The 22,317-nt window shown below is 39.1% G+C and overlaps 1 protein-coding gene across 2 annotated transcripts in view; it reads right to left on the minus strand.

The window, feature by feature from the left end:
• Positions 1 to 22,317, minus strand: part of CA10 (carbonic anhydrase 10) — a 196,618-nt gene that overhangs the window by 105,324 nt on the left and 68,977 nt on the right. For both annotated transcript variants that reach the window (XM_030506182.1, XM_030506181.1), the window contains exon 4: positions 14,941 to 15,083. In XM_030506182.1, the coding sequence (XP_030362042.1) occupies positions 14,941 to 15,083 (143 nt within the window). The remainder of the gene's footprint in view (positions 1 to 14,940; positions 15,084 to 22,317) is intronic.

Genomic DNA, 22,317 nt, shown 5'->3' on the forward strand with positions numbered 1-22,317 from the left:
CTGGTTTCTGCAGGTAGGGCTCCTTAAGAAAACATGATTTGGACAACTGTGGCACAAAAGACATAATCAATTCAATGTGTTATTGACTTCAGGGATGTGGCATAAATGTGTCTAATTCTGGTACTTACATGAAGTGACTTGGACTTTAAATACTGCTAGCTCAGCCAGTTGGAGTCAAAGCCATAAACCTTGTAATACATGTTTATGTTGTGCAAAGTTGCAAAAATAATTAAATCTTGGGGTTTGGGTTTTTTTTTTTAAACCAGGATATTCAACACTATTTCACTGTGCTTATAAGAGGATCAGTTGAATTAGTAAGCTAAAAATGATGACATTTGAAGCAAGTAGTGTTGCAGATGCTAAATAACTGGTGTAATTGCAAAGTCAGTATAGGTTTCTATAAATTCCAATCTATTATGAAAAAATACCTTTCCAGTGAATCTTTCCCCTTTCATCTCATCAGCTTCACTGAAAATTTGTCTAGCTACCTTGAATTTACAACACATTTACTCTGAGGTGTCAAATAGTCTGAACGGCTTTATATTCAAGAAATAATGGGAAAATTAATGTCATTAAACTGCAAGCATCTACAAGATAGATTTTCCTTACCAAGAAAAACAGCCATTTCCTTAGGCTGTTCTTAGATACCTGTATTACAGCAGATGAATACCAGTTAATGTTTCTGGAGAGAAGTCAGGATTAAAGCAGCTAGAATCTGTTCAACAGGCAGACTCAAAGCGGTGTTGGTTGACAGAGCTTTCTGGAAGCTTCTAGCCCAGTCTCCTGCTCCAAGCAGCACTATTGTCACTCCTGCCTAAAGCAATCCATGGCTTTATTCGGCTGAGTCTTTCTCATGGCTTTTGTGTTGAAAAGAAAGGTTCAGACATCTCTCACTGACTTCAGTTTACCAAAGGATAGTTCTTACCTTTTCCCTGTGCCTTTTGCATGCATTTGTGAAAGTGTGGCACAAGATGCAAACACACCTACATGAAGCATGATGCTAAATTTTCAGATGTGGTTACTGAAATCCCATAAGCAGCCACAAGCCCTTTCCCCAGTCAATGACCCACCTGTGTCCTGAAGCCACCAAAAAGCAGCAGCAGCAGCAATTCCATTCTACCAAAACTAACTAATGTACCCACAAGACTCAACTTATATATTACAGTGACAACCGTCAGTCACAACTGCTCTACATTAGATGGAAAAGTTTTTTCCTGTGCTTTTAAATCAGCACAAAATGCTGAAAACCTACCCAGCAAGTGCTTAGATAATTTGTACTTGTTGGCTAGCTACACAGAACTTCCTCTCCCTTCTTAGAAGTACTACTGGTAATGTCATATTTGTTACCGTTTGTTGCTAGCAAATGAATTAAATTTATGACTTAACCAAGCATGAAATTATGTTTTCAATAATAATCAATAAAAGCTGCATAAGCTGGGAACAATTACATATCTCACTGAAGAATCCAGTTTCACCAAAGGTGTCCATTTCAGTCGTTAAATAAAGTGTGATTCCCTATCTATAGTGCATCAAGACAGAAAGCTGATAGCCCAGTTAGCTTCAATGAGCCAACAGAGGATGCAGGTCGTAAAGCTTATTGATTGTGCTCAAAATACCATAAAAAGCTAATGAAATGTAACTTTCATTTTGCAAAGAATTGCAAAATACATATCTCTAATGCTTTGTGGTCTCTTGCTACCATGGCAGATCTTGAGAACTATCCTTCTCACTCTGGAATTGCAGTTCCAGTTTCCTTCTTGTTTGCAGCCAGTTTCTGTCTGCTCTAATTGGGTGCTGGTCCTCATGCTCTCTGCAGTAGTATCATTCTTTTTCATGGCTTTTGATGTGCAAAACTCTTCTTTCTTTCTGTCTTCTCATGCCATTAAAAAATTATTGCAGTCAGACTAACAGTAATATTTATAAAGTTTGTTGTAATAGTTTGACATACTCAATATTTCATCTAGCACAGCTGCTTTATTCTCCCATTACATACACCAGATGCTGTAATATCGCTCCTAATTTATGCGTGGAGTGATCGGCTAAAGGCTGCGGCGCACATCACGCCGTGCAGCACCAGCTTTCGGCTCAGCAGCACAGCTCTTCAGTAATCACCTCTCTGCTGCTCACAGGAAATCAGCAGTCCCAAACCTTCTAAAGATATAACAGATGGTATCTGGCAGAGGCAGGAAGAAAAGTTAAAGTGCTGGCATGCATTTCACTCCTCCCAGTAGCTGCTCTTTTTAGGAATCTCTTCAGTATATAGCTCACTGCACATCCCTTTATTTCTATGATAAGTTATGCAGGGCACAATGGTGCACTAAAAAAGGACAAACATTACTAGACAAAGGATTTTAGATGTTGAAACGGGTACGTGGTTTCATAGCTGAAGGGCTTTCAGGAAAAGACTAGTCTAAGTGGAAGAGGATATGAACAAAATCCATTGGCCAAAATAATACTTAATCCTTTCAATGAGATAATCAGAGAGCCCAGAACTAGCTGAGGCAAGAGACTGGACTCAGAATACCTCATTATTAACAGCATTATCAGAGATCTGGAAAGGAAACAGGTTTTTATCCAAAGAATGATGGAGATGCAAGTGAAATACTCCCTGACTTGTGATGATTCCTGGGTTATCTAGTGCCTTGTAGAGGTTTTCATTAGCACAGCCTTCAATGAACAAACATATCTGGAGTTTGCCGTGAAGAATATATTCATAACTGCGCTTCTGATTTTATGGTTTTTGCTTGTGTTGGAGGGTATGACAGGCAATTGGTAGCAGTCCAGGCAGCAATACATACAACATGATAGTCATTGAGAACGAAGAATGGGACCTTTCATGAAGATATTATGCCTTCACTTGCAGAGGTGAGCGTTCATTATGAAACTGCTCTAAGGCTTCTTCCTGCTAAATAATTTCTCCTCTTCTCCTGCACTGTTTTGGGAGAGTAGGAACAGGAGGTGATAAAGCAGCTGGACACATATAAACATCTTGGTGATATTTGCAGTGATATTCTAAGGGGAACTGAGTAAACCTTCAACTTCAAACAGCATTTAAAGAACATGACATTTGGAAAAATATCAGTCCATTCAAATATCCTGAGCTCTTCAGGCAGAAGTTTCACCCAAACCGTGGAGAGGAATGCAGAGATGCCCACCATGGCCAGTTGAGCTCCACATCAGCTGTGCAGTGCCAACTGAGATACCCTGGTTTCATAATTCAAGCCAATAACCTCTGCTTGTTCTCCTCTAAGCTACCCTTGGTACTTCTGAGCAGATTCTCTTCTAGTGCAGTTTGGCTTGTGAGACTTACAACATTGCTGGAAGGGGATTTTAGCTCTGACGTTGCTCAGTATAAATGCAGTAGTACTTAAATGAGTCCTTGCATTGCATTTTGCATTAGTTCTCAGAAGGTTTTGTGATGCTTAGCTCCCTAACTTGAATTCACCACAATAGTAAGAAAACAGTGTACTAGTTATGTTCAGATACTGCTGGATCTTCTACATTTTTTAAAAGAATGAAAACTCCTTGGGTGAGACACTCTTTGGGTACATTCAGATTTTTATTCAAGCTCTGTTATATTCTTATTAGATTATTAATTATGATGTTGAGTTTTCAGTGCTGTACTCCCTGACAGTTATTGAAAATGATGCATTTCTGCTTGAGAAAATAGCAGTCAAGCACTGACGTGCAAACAGTGATGTTAACAGTGGCAGTCTACAGGATATGCAATTTCTTTCTTTAAATGTACAACTATCCACAAAATTCCCTGTTACATAAGCTTTGATAGCTGCTGCCTTTACAGACACACGCTGCTTGCAATAAGATGCCTATGACAAAAGATATTGCAAATAATTCACTATAGTAGTAACAAACTGGTAGTTCCCTGCTTTCCATGCACTAACTCCAGTTTCATCCAACTTTGACAATGACGCAGATATCTCCGTGTTTTGTGAAAATTGGGTAGAAGAAAGGACCAAACCAATTTTCCACCGAGGAACAGGCAGGTAAAACTCAGGTATTACAGACTGCTGTTAGCAGCAGCCAGCTGGACAATCAGAAGGTGCATTTGCAGGGCACAAAGAAACTTGGAAATAGCTACAGCATTTTCTGCCTTTGTCTTCTAATGGAGGGGATCTGTGGAGTAGCGGAGAAGTGATAATGGGGGACAGAAGCTATAAAGAAGCTAAAATGAGATTCTGTAGGAAACCAGGCTGCACTATTTCTTCTGTTTATGGAACACTGTGTTAACAGAAGATTGCCACAGAGGCCTCCCCAAAGGTCAAAAAAGATACAAAAATAATTTACAACCAATATGTAGCTACTTCAAGGACTGAAGATATTTGGGTGGTGACAAATGGTTAAGTAGATAGCACAAAATTTTGCACAAGAATAAGGACCACTCCATCTGAAATTTGATCACAGATGCTGGCGTACATCCCTGTGCTTCTAAACAATATCCTTCTGTAAATACATACATATATAAAAGGAATGAAGTGTAAGTTCTATAAAAAGCCTGGATGCAACATCCATCTGGTGATGGGTAGACAGTGGGCTTACTTGCATTGAGAAGGTTTCAAATAGAAAAGATAAAATGCTAAAGCCTAAAGTTGAGATTTAGAGGCACGGATTTACTGTTGGGTGGTTGATGAATCTGAGAATCTCTCCAATATCAATGCCTCTGTCCCTGCCAAATCCACCTGGGTAGTGAGGTTCTGGGTGCAGAGTTTCTCTCTCCAGTGTTCAAATTTGTCCCTGGGCAATATCAAACAAGGAGACCTGTTTTAACGGTGTTTCTGTGCTTCTAATTGAGCAATACCTAGTAAATAGACCCATATGTGTCAAACAGGGCTCCGCATCCCAATCCATCTTCAGGCTATTGAAACCATGGCAGCCTGTCGTTTTTAATAAAAGACTGAAAGAAAAGATCAGGAACGTACATTTGCATTAAAAGCTTAAGTCACTCAAAAGTAGCTATTAATGTCCATCATATAAATAATATGCTGTACAAAACTAAACACAAAAGTACATGTATTTGGAAGGGCTGTGATGATATCAAAAGTACATTAGTGTGATTAAAAATAATTCACATTTTAATCCTTTTTTTTCCCCAAAGGCTTTTTTGCTTAGTCCATTTGAACACTATTTTGGGTAGAGGTCTTAAATAGTTCTCGATAAAATAGGACTAGATAAAATACTTAGTTAAGGCTAAATACTTAGTTAAGGCAAAGTATCTTCAAAGGAGCTTTTAAGTGCCACCTCAGCACAGCCGTGTTGCCCTTGGCATCGCCCTGGAAGATGCTGTGATTTAAAGCCACATCTGTGATATATTTCTTTGCACTGTTTGGTGGCAGGGAATGGAGGACTGCAGAATGTGAACACAGGGATTTCATACTATCAGGAGCAAATTATGATGTCGATACACTGCCTCCAGCTGCTGGCTGGCACAAAAGAAAGGGAGTAAAGGGTATACTCGTTCCTTTTTGCTACACATCCAAAGAAAGGAAAGACATATAATTAATCCTTATTAACTGTTGCCCTATTAACCTTCTCTTCTTCTTCCCCTTCCTTCTCATCCTCATATATACCTCAAATATATCTACATGGCAAGATGTCATATAAGTTAGTGCATTCTACGCAGCACCCTCTTCTGCTGAATAGCTTCCCTGAGGCAGGTGGCACCGAGTTGTTAAAATAACTAGAGTGCAGCCTGCAGTATATTTTTTTCTTGAGCAGGATGTCACAGGTTAGAGATTAGCACTACTTTTACATGTATCTGTTGTACATTTTCACCTTGATTCCAAAAGCAGCTTTGAGATAGTCAGACCTTGTGCATTCCTAACATCTTTCCTGAAAAACAGAATTAGCTCTTAATAGTCACTTCAGATGCTCCAACTGCCTGTGAAACAATCCCCTCAGGGTGCATCAGCACCGTATGAAATTCCTTCAGATGGTTTTAAGTTCTGATGCAAGTTACACAGATTTAAGTTCAAGATAACTTTACAGAAGCCAGCCCTTTACCTGCTCACAGCACTATCTAGAGCTGGAGCTGATGCAATGGAGACAAAACAGAAATTCAGAAAATCAACAGTGCGTTGACTTCCCTTCCACATGGTGCTGTTTATTCAGACTGATGCTTTAATCAATGTCTTACATTTACTGATGAGGGGATCGCGTGCACCTTCCGTAAGGCTGGAGACAACACCAAGTTGGACAGAAGTGTGATCTGCTTGAGGGTAGGAAGGCTCTACAGAGGGATCTGGACAGGCTGGATAACGGGCTAAGGCCAATTGTATGAGGTTCAACAAGGCTCAGTGCCAGGTCCTTTAGGTGGTTCACAGCAATCCCATGCTCACAACAGGCTTAGGGAAGAGTGGCTGGAAAGCTGCCTGGCAGAGAAGGACCTGACGGTGTTGATCAACAGTAGCTGAACATGAGCCAGCTTGTGCCCAGGTGGCCAAGAAAGCCAAGAGCATCCTGGCTTGTATCTGCACTAATGTGGCAGCAGGACCAGGGCAGTGACCATCCCCCTTGTACTGGGCACTGGTGAGACCACACCTTGAATCCTGTCTTCAGTTCTGGGCCCCTCACTGCAAGAGAGACATTGAGGTGCTGGAGCGGGGCCAGAGAAGGGCAGCGGAGCTGGTGCGGGGCCTGGAGCACAAGTGTGATGAGGAACGGCTGAGGGACCTGGGGGGTTTAGTCTGGAGAAGAGAAGGCTCAGGGGGGACCTTATCACTCTCTGCAACTGCCTGACAGGACGTTGTAGTGAGGTGCGGTTGGTCTCTTCTCCCAAGTAACAAGTGACAGGACAAGAAGAAACAGCCTCAAGTTGCACCAGGGGACGTTTAGATTGGGTATTAGAAAAATGTCTTCACTGAAAGGGTTGTCAAGCACTGGAACAGGCTGCCCAGAGCAGTGGGTGAATTACCATCCTTGGAGAGATTCAAAAGATGTGTCAATATGGCACTTAGGGACATGGTTTAAAGGTGGACTTGATAATCTTAAAGGTCTTTTCTAACCTAAACAATTCTATGATTCTACAGTGAATTTTCAGCTGCTGAAAAATTCTGGATAATAGACTGCAGAACAAACCTCATGTATTAATTCGCCTTTATTTGACTGCTGAAATGATGAAGGATAGGATACAGATTTAGAAAAAGAAGGTAAGCTAAGAGTGTCATACACATACACACAAAAGCAAACATACAAACGCACTCATTTTTCCTGTAAGAAAATTGTTGTAAATTGAGACAGGAAAGATGAACTGGATCTTAGAGAAGGCTGTTACATATTTGTCATTTTCTACTGATGTATCAAGATTCTGCGTTTTATTTCTGTTCTCTTCTATGCAAGTTTACAAAAGGAAATGTTTCTTTATTTTAATCATCCTCACATTTGCTAGTTAAAACAAACTCCCCAATGATTTTTGATGGTCAAGTTTAACTGCCTTATTTTTCAGTTTAGAAGCTAAAATTTCCATTGTCAGACCTACATTGAAAGTTTGGGTCTGTTCCTTGTTCAAGGACACAAGCAATAGCTTCATAAAGAAGCTGGAGGTAAAACTGTTCAGTAATAATTGCTTTCAGTTCAAAGTTACATAAACCAAACAAGAGCTAAAGATTCAAACGCTCACCCAAATGACACAGGGGCTACTGCACATCTAACCAATACTACTATGAGCTGCGATTTTCTGTCACTTTGTACAGGAACAACATATCCCAAATAAAAAAGGGTACACACATAAGGTATATTTTCTCTTTCCAGTTTTATTGCAAGGCCTGCAACCACCTGTAATATACACTGTCCATTACAGTAAGAACAGTTTCTTACCCCTAGTTTATGTATATTTTCCTCCTCTGATCCAGAACCATCTACTGATGGTTTTCCTCAGCCTGTTAAGTGACACGCAGCTTAAATCCCCCCACTGCTGTACCATCAGATCCCAGTTTGATGAGGAGATGCTGTCTTTGACTGTTAGATACAGTTCACTGACCACTGCTTCAGTTTTCTCCCCTTAAACTCCTTTCTACCATCTAATCCTAAAATAGCTATAAGCAAGCTTCAGTCTTCAACAACCAGTTGAATAGTACCAGGAGGAGAAACAATGAACTTAGACTTCTCCCTAGCACCAAACTGCTACTCAGTATTCTGAATGGCATTTTTGACTGCCACAGCAATGTGTATTTCACCCTGGCAGCAGTGTTACTCATCCCCATCTTTTCTAGCTTCCATCAGAATTGACATGCATCTGTTATAAAGTACCTCCTCCAGCTGCAAGAAATCCCTGCCAAATGTGTGGTGATTTCTTGATTACATGCAGTGTAAAACAATAGAGGGACACGTGACCAAGAGAACTGTTATCTGCTGTGCCTTTTCCCCAGATATCTTGATTTTGATAGTATGAGTCCACTTCTCTGTACAAAATGACAGGGAACATCCCCCCCCATTCCAGCAGGCTCTCAGTTCAAAACATTCCTTTGATATTGTGCCAAAAATACCCGCTTTCAAGAAAATATTATTATAAAATATTATGTTTCAAAATATTGAAACATATTTTACTATGTTTCAATATGTGATACATTTATTATTTTATGTTTGTAACAAAAAAAAAAGCAAAGATTGAATCATCCTTCTGAGACCAGGAAATGTGTTTTAACAATGTTAGAATACAAAATTATATTCCATTTAAAGCATATGGTGTCAGGAAACTTGCACACTTTTACTATGACAGGAGGATCAGTGTGAGAGAAAAGAAAATCTTCAGCCTCTTTATATCAGTGGTTATAGCCCCAAGTGCAGAATCAAGTACAAAGACAAGATACATGTTACTTTTACTTCTGCAAGGCTTGAAATAAATATCTAGGTTTATAAACTGACTTGAGTGAAAGATGAAATAAATCCAAATAAGATACCATCAAAACAATGCACAATGTATATTAGAAGATAGAAAAAGAGCATTAAAAGCAATGTTGGTACTTTTGAAAATCCCTTTGAATATATCAAACTATTCAGTATTTGGAGGGCAGCTACTGCTCCAATCTTTTTTTGAAGTTCAACCTTTTTTCGAAGCTACATTATTAGAAACTGAAAACAGGAAAGCAACTTATTGAAATAAACAGTTGAGGAGGTAAAGAAGCAAGCAATGGACAAGACCTTTGGCTAGTATCAGTTAGCCCAGCTTCAATAACATCACAGACCCTTTAACCTTCTAATTGATCTACTCCCCAGTGTCTGTAACAGCAGTCCCCCTTGACATTTCAGATAACATCCCACTGAATGCATTTCCAGGGTTTGCACACCCACCTTTGCAAGGGTACCATGGGTTGCTTTTAATTACTACACAGCTGCAGCTGAGATACGGTTTATATATAATAGTAGCATATAATTGGAAAGGTACTGCTGCCAAAATGAGAGCCTACCCTGAGCTCCAAACCAGGGCACACCAAAGCTTGTGGTGTAAACCTGCTGAGTCACTTCTTGCCCAACTTCGGATCTGCTTGGAAGTTTCCCTCGGCAGACAAGTGAGCTTGTTTTATGACACTAGACGAGATTAAATGTCAAGCACAGTAGTTATACTGGAGCAAGAAAACCTTGATGCTGTGAAAAGCTGTAAAAATACATCCTTGTGCCCACTCAGGACTCCTTGATGATTTCGCTGGTGCTCCACTATCACAGACAACCAGAAAATTTGAACACATCAAGACACACATCTGAGTCCCCACATATTGATTCAACCTCAAGATTATCACTGAAGTGGTAAGGAAACAGAAAGCATAGAGCCAGATCTAGACCCTGAATATATGTTTTCCCCTAAATACGGTCTAACAGCAAAGTTTGCAAGTACTTCAGAAATAACAAGCATTTTTTCCTGTTCTGAATCAGTGATGAGGACAAAAAACCAAGATACTTTAACCTGCTGGTTTCATTTTATGTTCACACATCTGAGAACATGCAATACTGTACCAGTATTAGAAATGGCAAACAATTATTTAAGCTGCAATATTATATTTCATTTTTTATTCATTAAAGTTTTTGTTGTTTGCATCCGACTTTTGACTTTCTGAAGCCGCTCTAAATCAAACCATCATATTATTAAGCTCTCCCAAAATTCATCACAAGTCAGTTTACAGATGACATTGATGTCTTATTGGTATCCATTCCTCTCAGACCATTTCTAACAATTCATTTTTTATACTCCTGCAGTGCTGAAATATGGTTCACACCAATAGCTGTCCTTTTAGTAATCACCAAAGCAAAGCTTGGCAGTTGTCATATATTGCACTCTTGAGAAAAATGCTAGTAATACTCTGAATTGATTGAACAGCATGGAATCAGAACTAGCTGGCAGAGAAACCATTTAACTGATTTCAATTCATAAATCTCTTTTCTCCCATCTTATTTTACTTTGGAAACTGCTAAATATTGCCATTATCTTGTGATGCCTAGAATGAACCAATTATTTATAAAGATATTAATTTAAATAATACGTGACTGCACTCATTAATACCCATATGAGGAGGCAGGCTTATGGATCTTACTGAGTAACTTTCATTTATGCATACTGAGCTAGAGAATGTATGTAACAGTCTTTGGCGAGCAGACATCGATTTGTTATTTCCCCAGAGGTCAACATCAGATACAATGTCCTTCCCTGTCTTAAAAATAAAGGGATTTTAAACAGAACTTCACCTGCTTTAAACAACAATTTAAGTCCTTGAGCATGACCTAAAATGATTAGTAAGACAATTGCGTATGTGACAGGGTTTAATTGTCAGGGATGCACTTAGCGTCTAAAGCAAATACTGTTACTTAACATGTTTTTAGGAGAAGAAAAAAGAAGTATGGCTAAGAACTGTAGTTCAGTCTTAAAGAATTTTGGAAACATAGCTCTTGAATTTAAGTCCAAAGAGAATCAGAATATCAAAGGCAGATGGATGACTTTTGGGGGAGTGAAGGCAGAGCTTTTGGAGTAGAGAGACTGCCAGCACTGGTGAATGGAAGAAATCCCAGCAGAGAACTAGCTCAGTGGGAAGTGAGGTGGTTTGTTCACCCTCTACTATCATCCATGACAGTCTGGAAATCATAGAGTGGTTTGGGTTGGAAAGGACCTTAAAGCTCATCCAGTTCCAACCCCCTGCCACGGGCAGGGACACCTTCCACTAGAGCAAGTTGCTCAAAGCCTCACTGAAACCCATAGTGCTTGCTGCCTAAATGTCACTTGACTACACTGGTCTGTCAGTAGAGTCATTCTGTTGTCCTGTTGCTGATTGTCTTGGTGCTTATTTGAATCCAAAGAAAAAACCCAGAGGAAGTACAATGTGTTTTCCTGTGTGCCAGAGTGGAGGAGTGTGATTTGCATATTAGTAAGGGTTTGTATTGTTTATTAAGAAGGACTGTTTATCTGAAATGGGCTGCATGTTAAATTCACTAGAATTGGTAATCAAGAGACAAAGCTGGGCCTGAGAGAGAACTGAAACTTGGGGAGTTTCCTCAAAAGCCGCATTTCTTCTGGGGAATTTATCTGTGGGTAAACTCATTAAACCTCTTGTGCTGAGATTCTGGATCTTGAAATCCAATTATCTGTATCAATGATATTCAGCCTTCAGGACCTGAGAAGCCACTTTCTCAGGAAATGGAGAAGCACAAACATACAAAATAACAGCACAATTTAGAATAACGTCTGATGGTGTTGGAATTGTAAATCGCATGACCCGATACCACCCTGCAATCTTTGGACAGCACATAAAGCAATGTATTACTGCTCACTGCATCATTATTGTGAAGAATTGGATCAAAGAAGTATAAGTGTTTGGCAGATTGCGCTGCCATCCCTTTTGCACCTAAATGGAATGGGGAGAATTTTCTTCTCAGCCTCAGATCAGAAGAAACTATTAAGTCACCAGGCCCCAGACTACTTTTCTCCCCTTGTAGGCTGCAGTGTGGGAAGACAGTGATGTTGTCCTTTAGACTTTCCTTTCAGACCACTCCTTTTCTTTAGGAACAAGAAAATTATTATTCCCAATTGGTCTAAAAAAATGTAGGATAGTCTCAGTCTGGTTTACTATAATGCTTTCCATTACTAATATTGAAATAAAATAAACTGTTATTACGGAATCAGAAAGGTATGTACTTACTAAGGTGGAATCTTTGGTCTTAAATTCTGTAATGGAATGGTTTGGAACAGTTTTGGTCTACTGAGGTGGAAGCTGAGAACTAAACAGATAACTGGCTTACAGAAATTAAGCAATGCTTCCCCCCCCCCCAACAATAATGAAGGCTGAAGAGAAATGAGTGGTAAGGAATGCAAGAGTCAGGAGGAAGTATTAAGGCAGTGATTGTATCACCCAGATATGCGTTATCTCTCCAGACTGGTCTATGATTCTGTTCCTGTGGGTGAACCCCTTGTGTTCCTTCTTAAGTTAATTTCAAAAGTGAAGCATGCAAAGCAGAAATGTTGTTTTCAAAAATTACTATTTGAGTTTTGAAGCTAAAATAAACCTGAGTTCTACTTCAATAGCAAAACATTTTGTTAAAAATCTGAAGTTACTGTGCCAAGAGTAACTGTACTGTTTCCTTCCATCAAGCTGTCTCTTAAGGCTTGACTCTCCTCCCAGCTCCCTTTTCAAGAGAAGTGTGTAATTTTGACTCTGTGTGCAAGTAGCTGTCTCTCTTGTTCACTGTGCATGGAAGCTAGCTTATTATAACTTCGATTTGAAACTGTATCAAATCCTTTTCTTTATTTATTCACCATTTTTCTTAGGATCAGTTCCATAAAATCCTTTCATGTGCAGCATAATCACAGTTCAGTCTTGTCTAAGAAATTCCCTGGCTGCTATATCAATTGGTTCATTGCCCTGAAAACTGAAGTGCTTCAGCCCATATGAAACATACCTCCATTTTTAACATATAAAAAAACATTACTAAAAAAGTGAACACAAATACAGCACCTGCCAAATCAAATCCTCCCTGAAGTCTCAGCTATGAGCAAAGAATTTGTTTAAGGCATTAAAACTGCAATCTTCTCAAAGGAGAATTTTGATTCAATCATTTCAGAAACCTCTCTAAAACAGACGAAGCACAACTAGAACAAATCCTGTTCTTGTAACATGATAGAAGCAGGATAACATTTGTGAGTGTGGTAAGAACACCTCATCACTGATAGAGCATCTTCCAGGTTATCAATGCCTCCGATATTTGATTAATAATCAGACATTTGCTTCAGCCTCAGCTGTACAAGAAACAGTTGAATTCTTAGAATTGCTAAAGACATTAAATATTCTGAAACACCTGGCTTTGACTCACTGACAACTTCCATTTACTTTTGTTCCTGACTGTCATATTATGTCATATTGTGTCATACTGTAATTTATAAATAATGGGAAATATTTCAATCATTACATAAATAGCAGAGTCAATAAAACTCTTTTTTGTATCAAAATGAGAAACCTCAATGCACATCAGTTTAAAAACCAAAATGTACACATTACCCTGAAATTTAGGCCACTGTTGGACGCATTACTGTCCTTCAGTAAGTAATACCACCATTTCATCATTTCCATCGATAATGATGATTGTGCACATTTACCACCAGAATCTCAATGGGCAGTACAGAGCAAATTCCTAACATCTCATGCTGTTGCCAGCAGAAATCTCATTTGTCAAGACAACAGGAAAAGAGAAATCATTTTGGAATAACCTTTTGTTAGAGTCTTTTGCTTTTTCCAGTGTTGTAAGCCACACTGCCTTTCCATCTGCATTGTTGTGTATTACAGGTTTAATAAAAGAGAACTGCCTGCATGGAATAAGCAACAGAATATTTAAAATCCCCTTTTAAGCAACCCCCACATAAGGGAAACACCACAAAACCACAATGATCTAATGGCTATTTCCAAGAGCACCAACAGCTTCAAGATGGTTTTTATGTCATAAAGTAATTTTAGAATTGAAAAGTATCAACCCTTCAGTTGGATAAACAGAATTGATGACTTAGTTTTTTGGGGACTGTCCTAGCCTAGAAGTTGATGTTCCCAAACCACAAGCAGACACATTATCTAATGCAGAATGACTCTGTTTTCATACCTCGGTTTATCAAGATATACTTTCCAAATCTGGGTAACAAGGTTTCTATATACATGATTTAAAAATATTATTGGTCAGAAATAGTGGTTAATAAACTAGTCAGGAGCAGCAGCCACTTTTCAACAAGAAATTACCATGCTGATTTTCGATGAGCAAGACAGTCTTTGCTAACCCAACATTTCCATCTGATGTGATATCCTTGAAGATTTACATATGACCTATTAAAATAAATGTTGCCATTTGGTTTTCTAATTAATATGTGAGATGCCCAATAAAAACATTCTTATAATGAGTGCTAATATGCTCTAAATAACACAGATACTAGATTACATTTTGAACATATCTGTCTGCCTATCCCATGCTGAGATAAGTATCTCATAGTTCCTTTTATTTCATAACATAAAGAGGCTCATTCATCCCTTCCTACCCCTTAATGTTATGGCACTGTGATGCCATCCTGATTTAGATGACTGAAAGAAGGTCTCAGCCATCTTAAATAACCTGGTCCCTTCCAAACTGGTATTCTTATGATTTTGGAATAGCCCCTTTAAAACGCTACTCAGGATGAACATCAATTTTAATTATAAACATTGAGTTTCTAAGTGAGACGCTATTCTTCCAGACAGCAGAGTTTCCAGTAATGGTTAATATGAAAATATGAATACATGCTAGAAGACAGCTAAAAATGTGCCATTGCTCCAGCAGTGATGAAATCGTGTGATTTGCAAAACACTACGTTGTTATTCTGCCTTGCAGCTGACTGAGATAAAAGTGTAAATGCTTTAGAAACATAAAATATAGCAAATGTTTGTAAGTCTTGTAACTTGTTGGTTTTATACCAGAGCATGGTAGAACACATACCTTTCTTCCCCCTGTGTTTATGCGAAGTGGAGTTAGGAAGGGATCAAAAATCATATGGCTGGTTTCAATATTGACAGGAGACTGTCTTTTCCCAACAGAGCAAAGATTCCAAGCTGAGTTCACCAAACCCCAAAAGGAGGGAACTGCAAAATATAAAGAAGTGCAGGTGTAAGAAAAGTCTGGAAAGACAAGAGAAATACATGCAGGGCAGATGGCCAGATGATTAAACTTGTCATATTGTCTGCACACATCCACTGAAACCGAAAACCGGCAAATTCATCTAGTACTTGAAATGTAAAACTTCATACACAAAGACCAAAACATATTATTTCATATAGTTTTTTATCAGTATAGAAAGGTGTTTGGTTTTAGCTTTTTCTTTCTCTTTTGAAAGTACCTAGATATAATCCCACATTCAATTATAAGTAGCTCCTTTCCTGTTAGTATTAGAGGATATTTACTAAGCAATAGGAATGTGACTCATTAGTCCTTTTGCTGATTTTGCACACATTCAATGTGTCCTTGGACATCCCATTCTACTCAACTTTTTGAAAAGTCTTCATATTTACAAGAAATCATTAAAACCCTCAGCATTATTATGAGAGAAACTCGCACATTGTGTTCCCAGAGAACAGGCCTGCTCCCTAGACAGGTTTTACTGATTTCTGTTCCACTCCCCCAAACCTTTCTTTAGTCAAAGTTTTGGTCTAAAAAAATCATAGAAATCTTGTTGGAAAAGCCATACTCCGGTGATGAAGGATAGTTCCTCCCCTGCACGTGCTTGGAACATGGAACTCAGTTACTTTCTGTACCCCTAGCTGGAAAAAAAAAAGTGATGTAACTCTGTACTACTTCTTATCAGGTACCTGCAGGCTGAAAGTTATATTGCATCTGACCCGCAATTTACAGAGCAGTACAACCTGAACTTCTCTTTGGGTGCTGAAAAAAATTCTTACTAAATGAGTAAAGAGCGACTAACAAGACACATAAAGGACACATTTAGATTTGTGTCTGTACACTCTGTCCTTTTCTAAAGTGTATAAGGCAACTTTGACTTTATCAGAATTATTTTGCAGTTTTGTGTGGCAGGTGGAAACTTCAATGATGCAAATGTTGATGCCTTTTTTGGCTTTACGTTATTCTTTTTACATGCTGCTAGAGGTTTTCATAATCTTTATCCTCAAAGCATTCTTCTGCTTTACAAACTGTGTGACAAAGTCTGAAGATCCATGCTGGGGAAGGGGCTGTACCTGAGTTCCCTGGGCAGGGGCTCAGGTGTTTTGCCCAAAGGGCGGAGCTGAAAACAACCCATCAGCTGCTCATTAAAAGCTTTTTGGTTGCTGTAGCTGGTTGCGTGCAGGGTTCTGTGGTGTGGGTGGTTCTGCTTGTAGTGTTTTGCTGCTTTAGTGAGAGCCACATAGAGTTTGGGCTGGATTTGAACCTTTGGGCTGTAGACTTAACCCATTGGGAAGATGTTCCTTGAAGGAGAGACAGGTGGAAATGGATGTTCTTGGTGTTTTCTTATTGTATTTTACAGAACAATTTAGTTCTTTTTGCCTTCACAGTTTGAGTGTAGTCAGGTGTAAAACTTTGGTTGGGTTAATGTATAGCTTTATGTAAGCTTTGATAAACTTTAGGGCTCTGCTTAGGCTATTGCTTGCATGACAAAACTTCAGCATATGTCTACACAGAAGCGATGGAAGTGTTTTCCAGTTGTTGGGTATCTGCCTGTACCAAAGGTTATAAGCTGTTGTCCACAGATGCTACTTTTATTACTAAACATCTGAAAACTCAGTTTTTGGCTGAAGCTTTTTCTTTCTGTGCTGGCTTGTCTGTGCATCTACAGGTCTGCATGTGCAGGTGAACACAAGCAGCCCTGCAGGGATCCAAGCAGCACAGCCATAACTGACATGTTACAGCTAGCAAGCTTAGTTTCCTTGCATACAATTTTGAAGTGAACATGTGTTACTAATACCTTTAATTCACCAGTGAAATATCTCTTCTTAACACCTGACATGGACAATCAAATCAGCTCACATGCAAAGCCCCAAATGGGTAACTACTCTTTGTAGGAAATCTGTGAGGAGGGATCATAGTGTAATGTTCTATGGCTCTGGGAAAGCAATGACCAGGGAGTAGCACCCCAAATAGCTAGAATTGCAGATGCCCCCATCAAATTATTTAGTAATCTTTTATGTGAATAACAAACCCTGTGTGCATCCACCCTATAGAAGGTCAGATGGAAGGCCTTTAAAGTAAGCAAAGCTTTGTGTGATAAGGAAAATGAGCAAATGGTCTTAAAAATTTATTTGGCTCCTCTGTTTACCCTACCAGTGAATTCCCACTTCCATGGAGAATTGCAAAACTATACAAGTTCCCAGAGTGTGCTAAATAATCGTGCTAATGCTTTGAAATGGGGAAAAAAAGAAATGTTTGTGCAATTAAAAATAAAGCAGAGCATGCTTAATTATTTGTGCTTTTTCTTCAGAGAAATACCACAGGATCTTCAGTTTCTGTCAGAGAAAATCCCTGTTTATGCAGAAGCCTAAAATAAAAGTCTAGGTTAATTGAGACAGCCCGCTTTCCCTGGATAAATCCCCCTGTGTTGTTATTAAAAACAGATAAATTAATGATAAAAATAAATGAATTATGAAACTGTAGAGTTGTAGGTTCAAGAGGGAAGACATTAAAAGGGAAATCTGTGGCTCGAATGGCTTCCAGTATTATTAAAAAAATCTTCTGAGCAGAAATACGCTTCATATTGGTAAAACAATTCTTTAGCAAGCTTTTTAAAAATAAATAAACCAACTAGATCTGGTAAGTGCAATAAAATGGCAAGTCAAACAGGTCAGTCCTTTATCTTTAAGTTCCTATTAGTTAAAGAATTTATATTGTAAATGGGATTGTCCCAGGAAAGCTGCACTGGAAAATAGCCGCTGTGAGCGGATCACAGAATCTTAGAATGGTTTGGCCTGGGAGGGACCTTAAAGCTCATCCAGTTCCAACCCCCTGCCACGGGCAGGGGCTCCTCACACTAGGTCATATCACCCAAGGCTCTGTCCAACCTGGCCTTGAACACTGCCAGGGATGGAGCATTTACCACTGCTCTGGGCAACCTGTGCCACTGCCTCACCACCCTCACAGTAAAGAACTTCTTCCTTATGGAAGGTATATCCCTTGTGAGATATACCTATAGAATCCCTTCCTGTTATCTTTGACATCCTTGGCAGGACTCAATCCTAACTGAGCCTTACCTTTCCTGACCTGATCCCTAGCTTCCTGGACAATGTCCCTGTATTCTTCCCAGGCCATCTATCCTTGCTTCCACGTTCTATAAGCTTCCTTTTTCCTTCTGAGTTTTCTCAGCAGCTCCTTATCCATCCATGGAGGCCTCCTGGCCTTTTTGCCCCATTTCCTTCTTGTCGGGATGTTTTACAATGGTATTTCTGGTTTTGACAGGGAGCCCTTGCATTCTGTGCAGCGCCTGTCACACCAGCCAAGCGCCTGGAAGTCAAGAAGGAGGAGCTCCAATACTGCAATGCTGCGCTGCAAAGGTTACACTTGTCACCCAGGCACGTAAGTCTGTGTTGCAATCTTTGATTCCTTATACACCTTATGCTAAGAATGTCTCCAGTATGTGCTTGTTGCTGGCTCTGTTATGTCTGGTTAGACAAAAAGGAGGTGTAGAAACGGAAAACTTATCCCAGTGATCGGAATGACTTTGCTTATGCTTCAGCTGAAGGTTAATTAAGGATGACTGACCTCTGACTACACACCTAAGTTAACTAGTGGATGGGGATATTATGCAATATTAATATCTGATTACATTTAATTAAAGTAATTAGGGCTGCTGCTTAGATGCTCAAAGTAATAGAAAAGTATTCAGAACCATAATGGAAAAATCCAAGGAGGCTTCATGTAGGAAACCAAGGCTTAAATTAAACACACGGACTTAGTTAACTCTTTAGTCTAAAGAAATTAGTGCACTGAACGTAGGAAAACGTATTAAAATACACATTATGATTCCAGCTTATCTAACAGACATGAGTGTACTACGGGTCAAGTCATTCATGAAACAGTACCTCATTACCCACGATTATGTTGTGTTTCCATTAAAATCTAGTTATGTATAAATGGGAATACACTGCATCTTTGTGTGTGGACCTCTGAAGCATTTTAGGCAGAAGCCTGGCTCCTGAACTGTGCAGGAACTAGTTGGCATGCAGCTCACACACTAGCTTACAATCTCATTTAACAAGGTTCTCTAGCTACTGGTTATACTACAAAAAGTTTCTCTATACTGATCATGTCATCTCTGCCTTCGTCTATAAATCCCCCTAAATTTATACTGCTTGAGAGCCGATTTGTTGCAAACATGTTACATAGAAATAAGGTGATAAGTTTTTGGCTGATCACTGTCGTGCCTGCCACCATCTCATAACAGAAAGAAAATTGGATAAATCCAAACTTTATTTCGTCTATATGTTGGCACATGACAGACAAGAGACTTTGTGTGATACGATGAGGGGGATTGCTTATATTTTATATCTATACAAAAATCTCCGATGTCCTTATTCAGCCTCTATCTTATTGCAGCTGCTCTTTTTTTTTTTTTTCAATTTACTGGAAACAATTTATATTGAGATATATGAAGATGCTCTAGTATCAGCATGACACAATAGAGTGAGGGATTCTGATGGCTTTTACCAAACCTATGCATAACAACAGTGAAATAATAGCAGCTAGAAGAATAAAGCGAAGATTGAATGCTATTCTCCTAGCGATGAGTACCAAGGATTTGCCAAAATAAACACAGGCTTCCCCTCTCCGGAGAAAAGCAAGGAGTGAACACTGTCCCTTAAGGATGTCCTTCTGTGGGTATAGCAAACTTGCACTTAAGCATTATTATACTGTCTGTAGCGTGTGCTGATGGACATGTAACAGTCTGCATCCATGCTGGGAGAGGAGGCTGTAGTTTTCCCAGTATGGGATCAGAGGTGCATGCTGTGCACATCTTAACGACTTCATCTTAGAAATAAAATGGTGCTGGACTCAAAGGTCCAGGTCATGAAAGGGTTGTGGATGGTTATGTGGTGTCTCCTAATAACTCATCTGGCTGTTGAGGGCTTATTTATATAAAAAGCTTCTTGGAGTTTTACCCCATGCTCTGTTTCTGCATCTTGCTCTTAGCAAAGCCATAAAGAGTTTGTAGCTAGAATCCAATTTTTATGGTGCTTATTTCTATAGGTGCTTATTTTTCCCAAGGTATCTGCTGCTGGCCACTGTCAATAATATCAGATGGAGTCTAGTCGAGGCAGTAAAGTTATTGGTGCTGCTCTGCACTGAGATTGTAACTTCCTCTTTGAAGTTGGCTCAACTTTCCAGAGCACAGATTTTTCTGAATTCAAGTTACTCTAGAGTTCATGTTAAATAAAAGGAGTTGGTTTGTTCATGCAGCAGATCCTTGTTTTTATATTTAAGCTTTAGCATCAGCCCTGGCAATAGCATAAAACACAATCAGATTGTATTTGTGCAGCAATTATTCTTGCCCTGTGTAATTACTGGTCCCTCAGATAAAATCTCAAGCTACTTTATTGAAGCTGGGAATTGAAACCACAGAGAGAATCAGCTATCTATGTACATCAATAAAGCAGTCCATTAATTATTTCCACCTACTCAACTTGAACAAAATTACCATACTAATGCCTCTGGATAACCACATGACCTGCTCTGCTTCTACATAAAAGCCAAATGGAAAGTCATAGCAGCTTTGAGAGATAAACCAGGAACACCAAAGAAATAACAGAGTACAGAATGGCATTCATGTAAGTAATTGGTCACAGAAATCTCCAGACTGCAGTAATATTAGATAGTATCACAATGGTTTCAAATTTGAGAACTGAAAGTATTCTGATTTCTTTCTAAGAAGCAGAAAGTTGATACCTGGAGTATATCCTCCAGAGTAAGACAGCATTACCATTAGTCAAAAAATACTAAAAACTATTAAAATAGATCTTGAAACATATCAAAAAATGAAAATTGTGAAAAACTTGAACAGCATCCTATTCCATACTGCTCATTCCATACTGTTCAAATGTCTTCTTCCCTCTGTGTGAAGGATTCTCAATGACAGGATAAGTTCAACAACTGCACTGGCTAAACAAGAAAGAACAGAAAACCAAAAGGGGGAAATAGGGAGTTAAGATTCTGGAGAGAGATTTTCTTTCAAAAAGTGTTAATTTCCTGCTATGCCTTTAATAGAAACATCCTGCAATACCCTCTTCAATTTACCTTTGAAATTATAGATGCTTATTTCTGCCTAATTAAACATTTTCTTCAATTAAGAGTATTACGTGGAAAAAAGTATTTAGCAATCACCATTAGTGACCTCTAACCTTGCAAAGCTTTTGCTTATTTTCATCTACACATTTGGATACCAGTGCAGAAAACACTACCACTTTTTTCATTACACTGATTCCACCAGACTCATTCACTGCTATAAATTATGTTAATCTTAGGGTAAAGAGCAGTTATACAACAGTATGTAATTAGATTTTTCTCTCCCACACTGTGGTGAAATAATGCATATAGTACTACAATCAAATACTACTTTAATGCTTCCCCAAAATGCAGGTCAGCTGCTTTAAAGATACTTGCAGATGCTTTTCATATCAACTCTTAATTTTGCATCATTCATATGGCAGGAGTAGGAAGGGGTGTATCTATAGGCAGAGGTATAGTCAGGTCTAAAACTAAGCAATTTCAGTAAGGATCTTCTAGGGCCATTGTTATTACTGTTCTGAAAATATAATGTACTACTTTCTCCCTGTATATCCTTTTGATTGGAATGAGCTTGGGGGAAAACTGTCTTCCTGTGTAACGTTAGTAACATTCCTGCTGCTGAAAAGTTTAGCGTAACTGTATGTCAAGAAATGGAAATGAAAGCAGATTAAAGGACATCTGGTTTAAGGGTTAAAAAGAAAATGGGATGTTTAGTGGAACTGGTGCAGATTGTTCATTGCAATGTTGGCCCTGGGTAAAGGAAATCCCCCTTGGTAAAAGAGCTAAAGATGAAAAAGGGGAGGGGATGAAGGCACAAGCTTCTCCCTCTTTTCTCAACGCAAGGCACTGAGCATACACGTGGACTGGATTAGTGCCTGTATCTGCCATTCAGTCATATGCTGGGCTCCCTTATTATGTCTGCCACTGCCCGGGATGCTTGTATGAGTAACAGGCTGCATCAATTACTTGCCACTCAGCTGGCAGTTTCTAATCAAGTCTGGTCAGTCCCTCAGTCATCAATCACTGCCAGGGTTCAAGAGAATCCCCTTGAAGCAGGCAAAGAACATGTTGGCAATCTCAACTGCATAAGTTTGC

This window comes from Strigops habroptila, chromosome 14 (genome assembly GCF_004027225.2).
Source record: "Strigops habroptila isolate Jane chromosome 14, bStrHab1.2.pri, whole genome shotgun sequence".
In the NCBI taxonomy this organism is placed as follows: Eukaryota; Metazoa; Chordata; class Aves; order Psittaciformes; family Psittacidae; genus Strigops; species Strigops habroptila.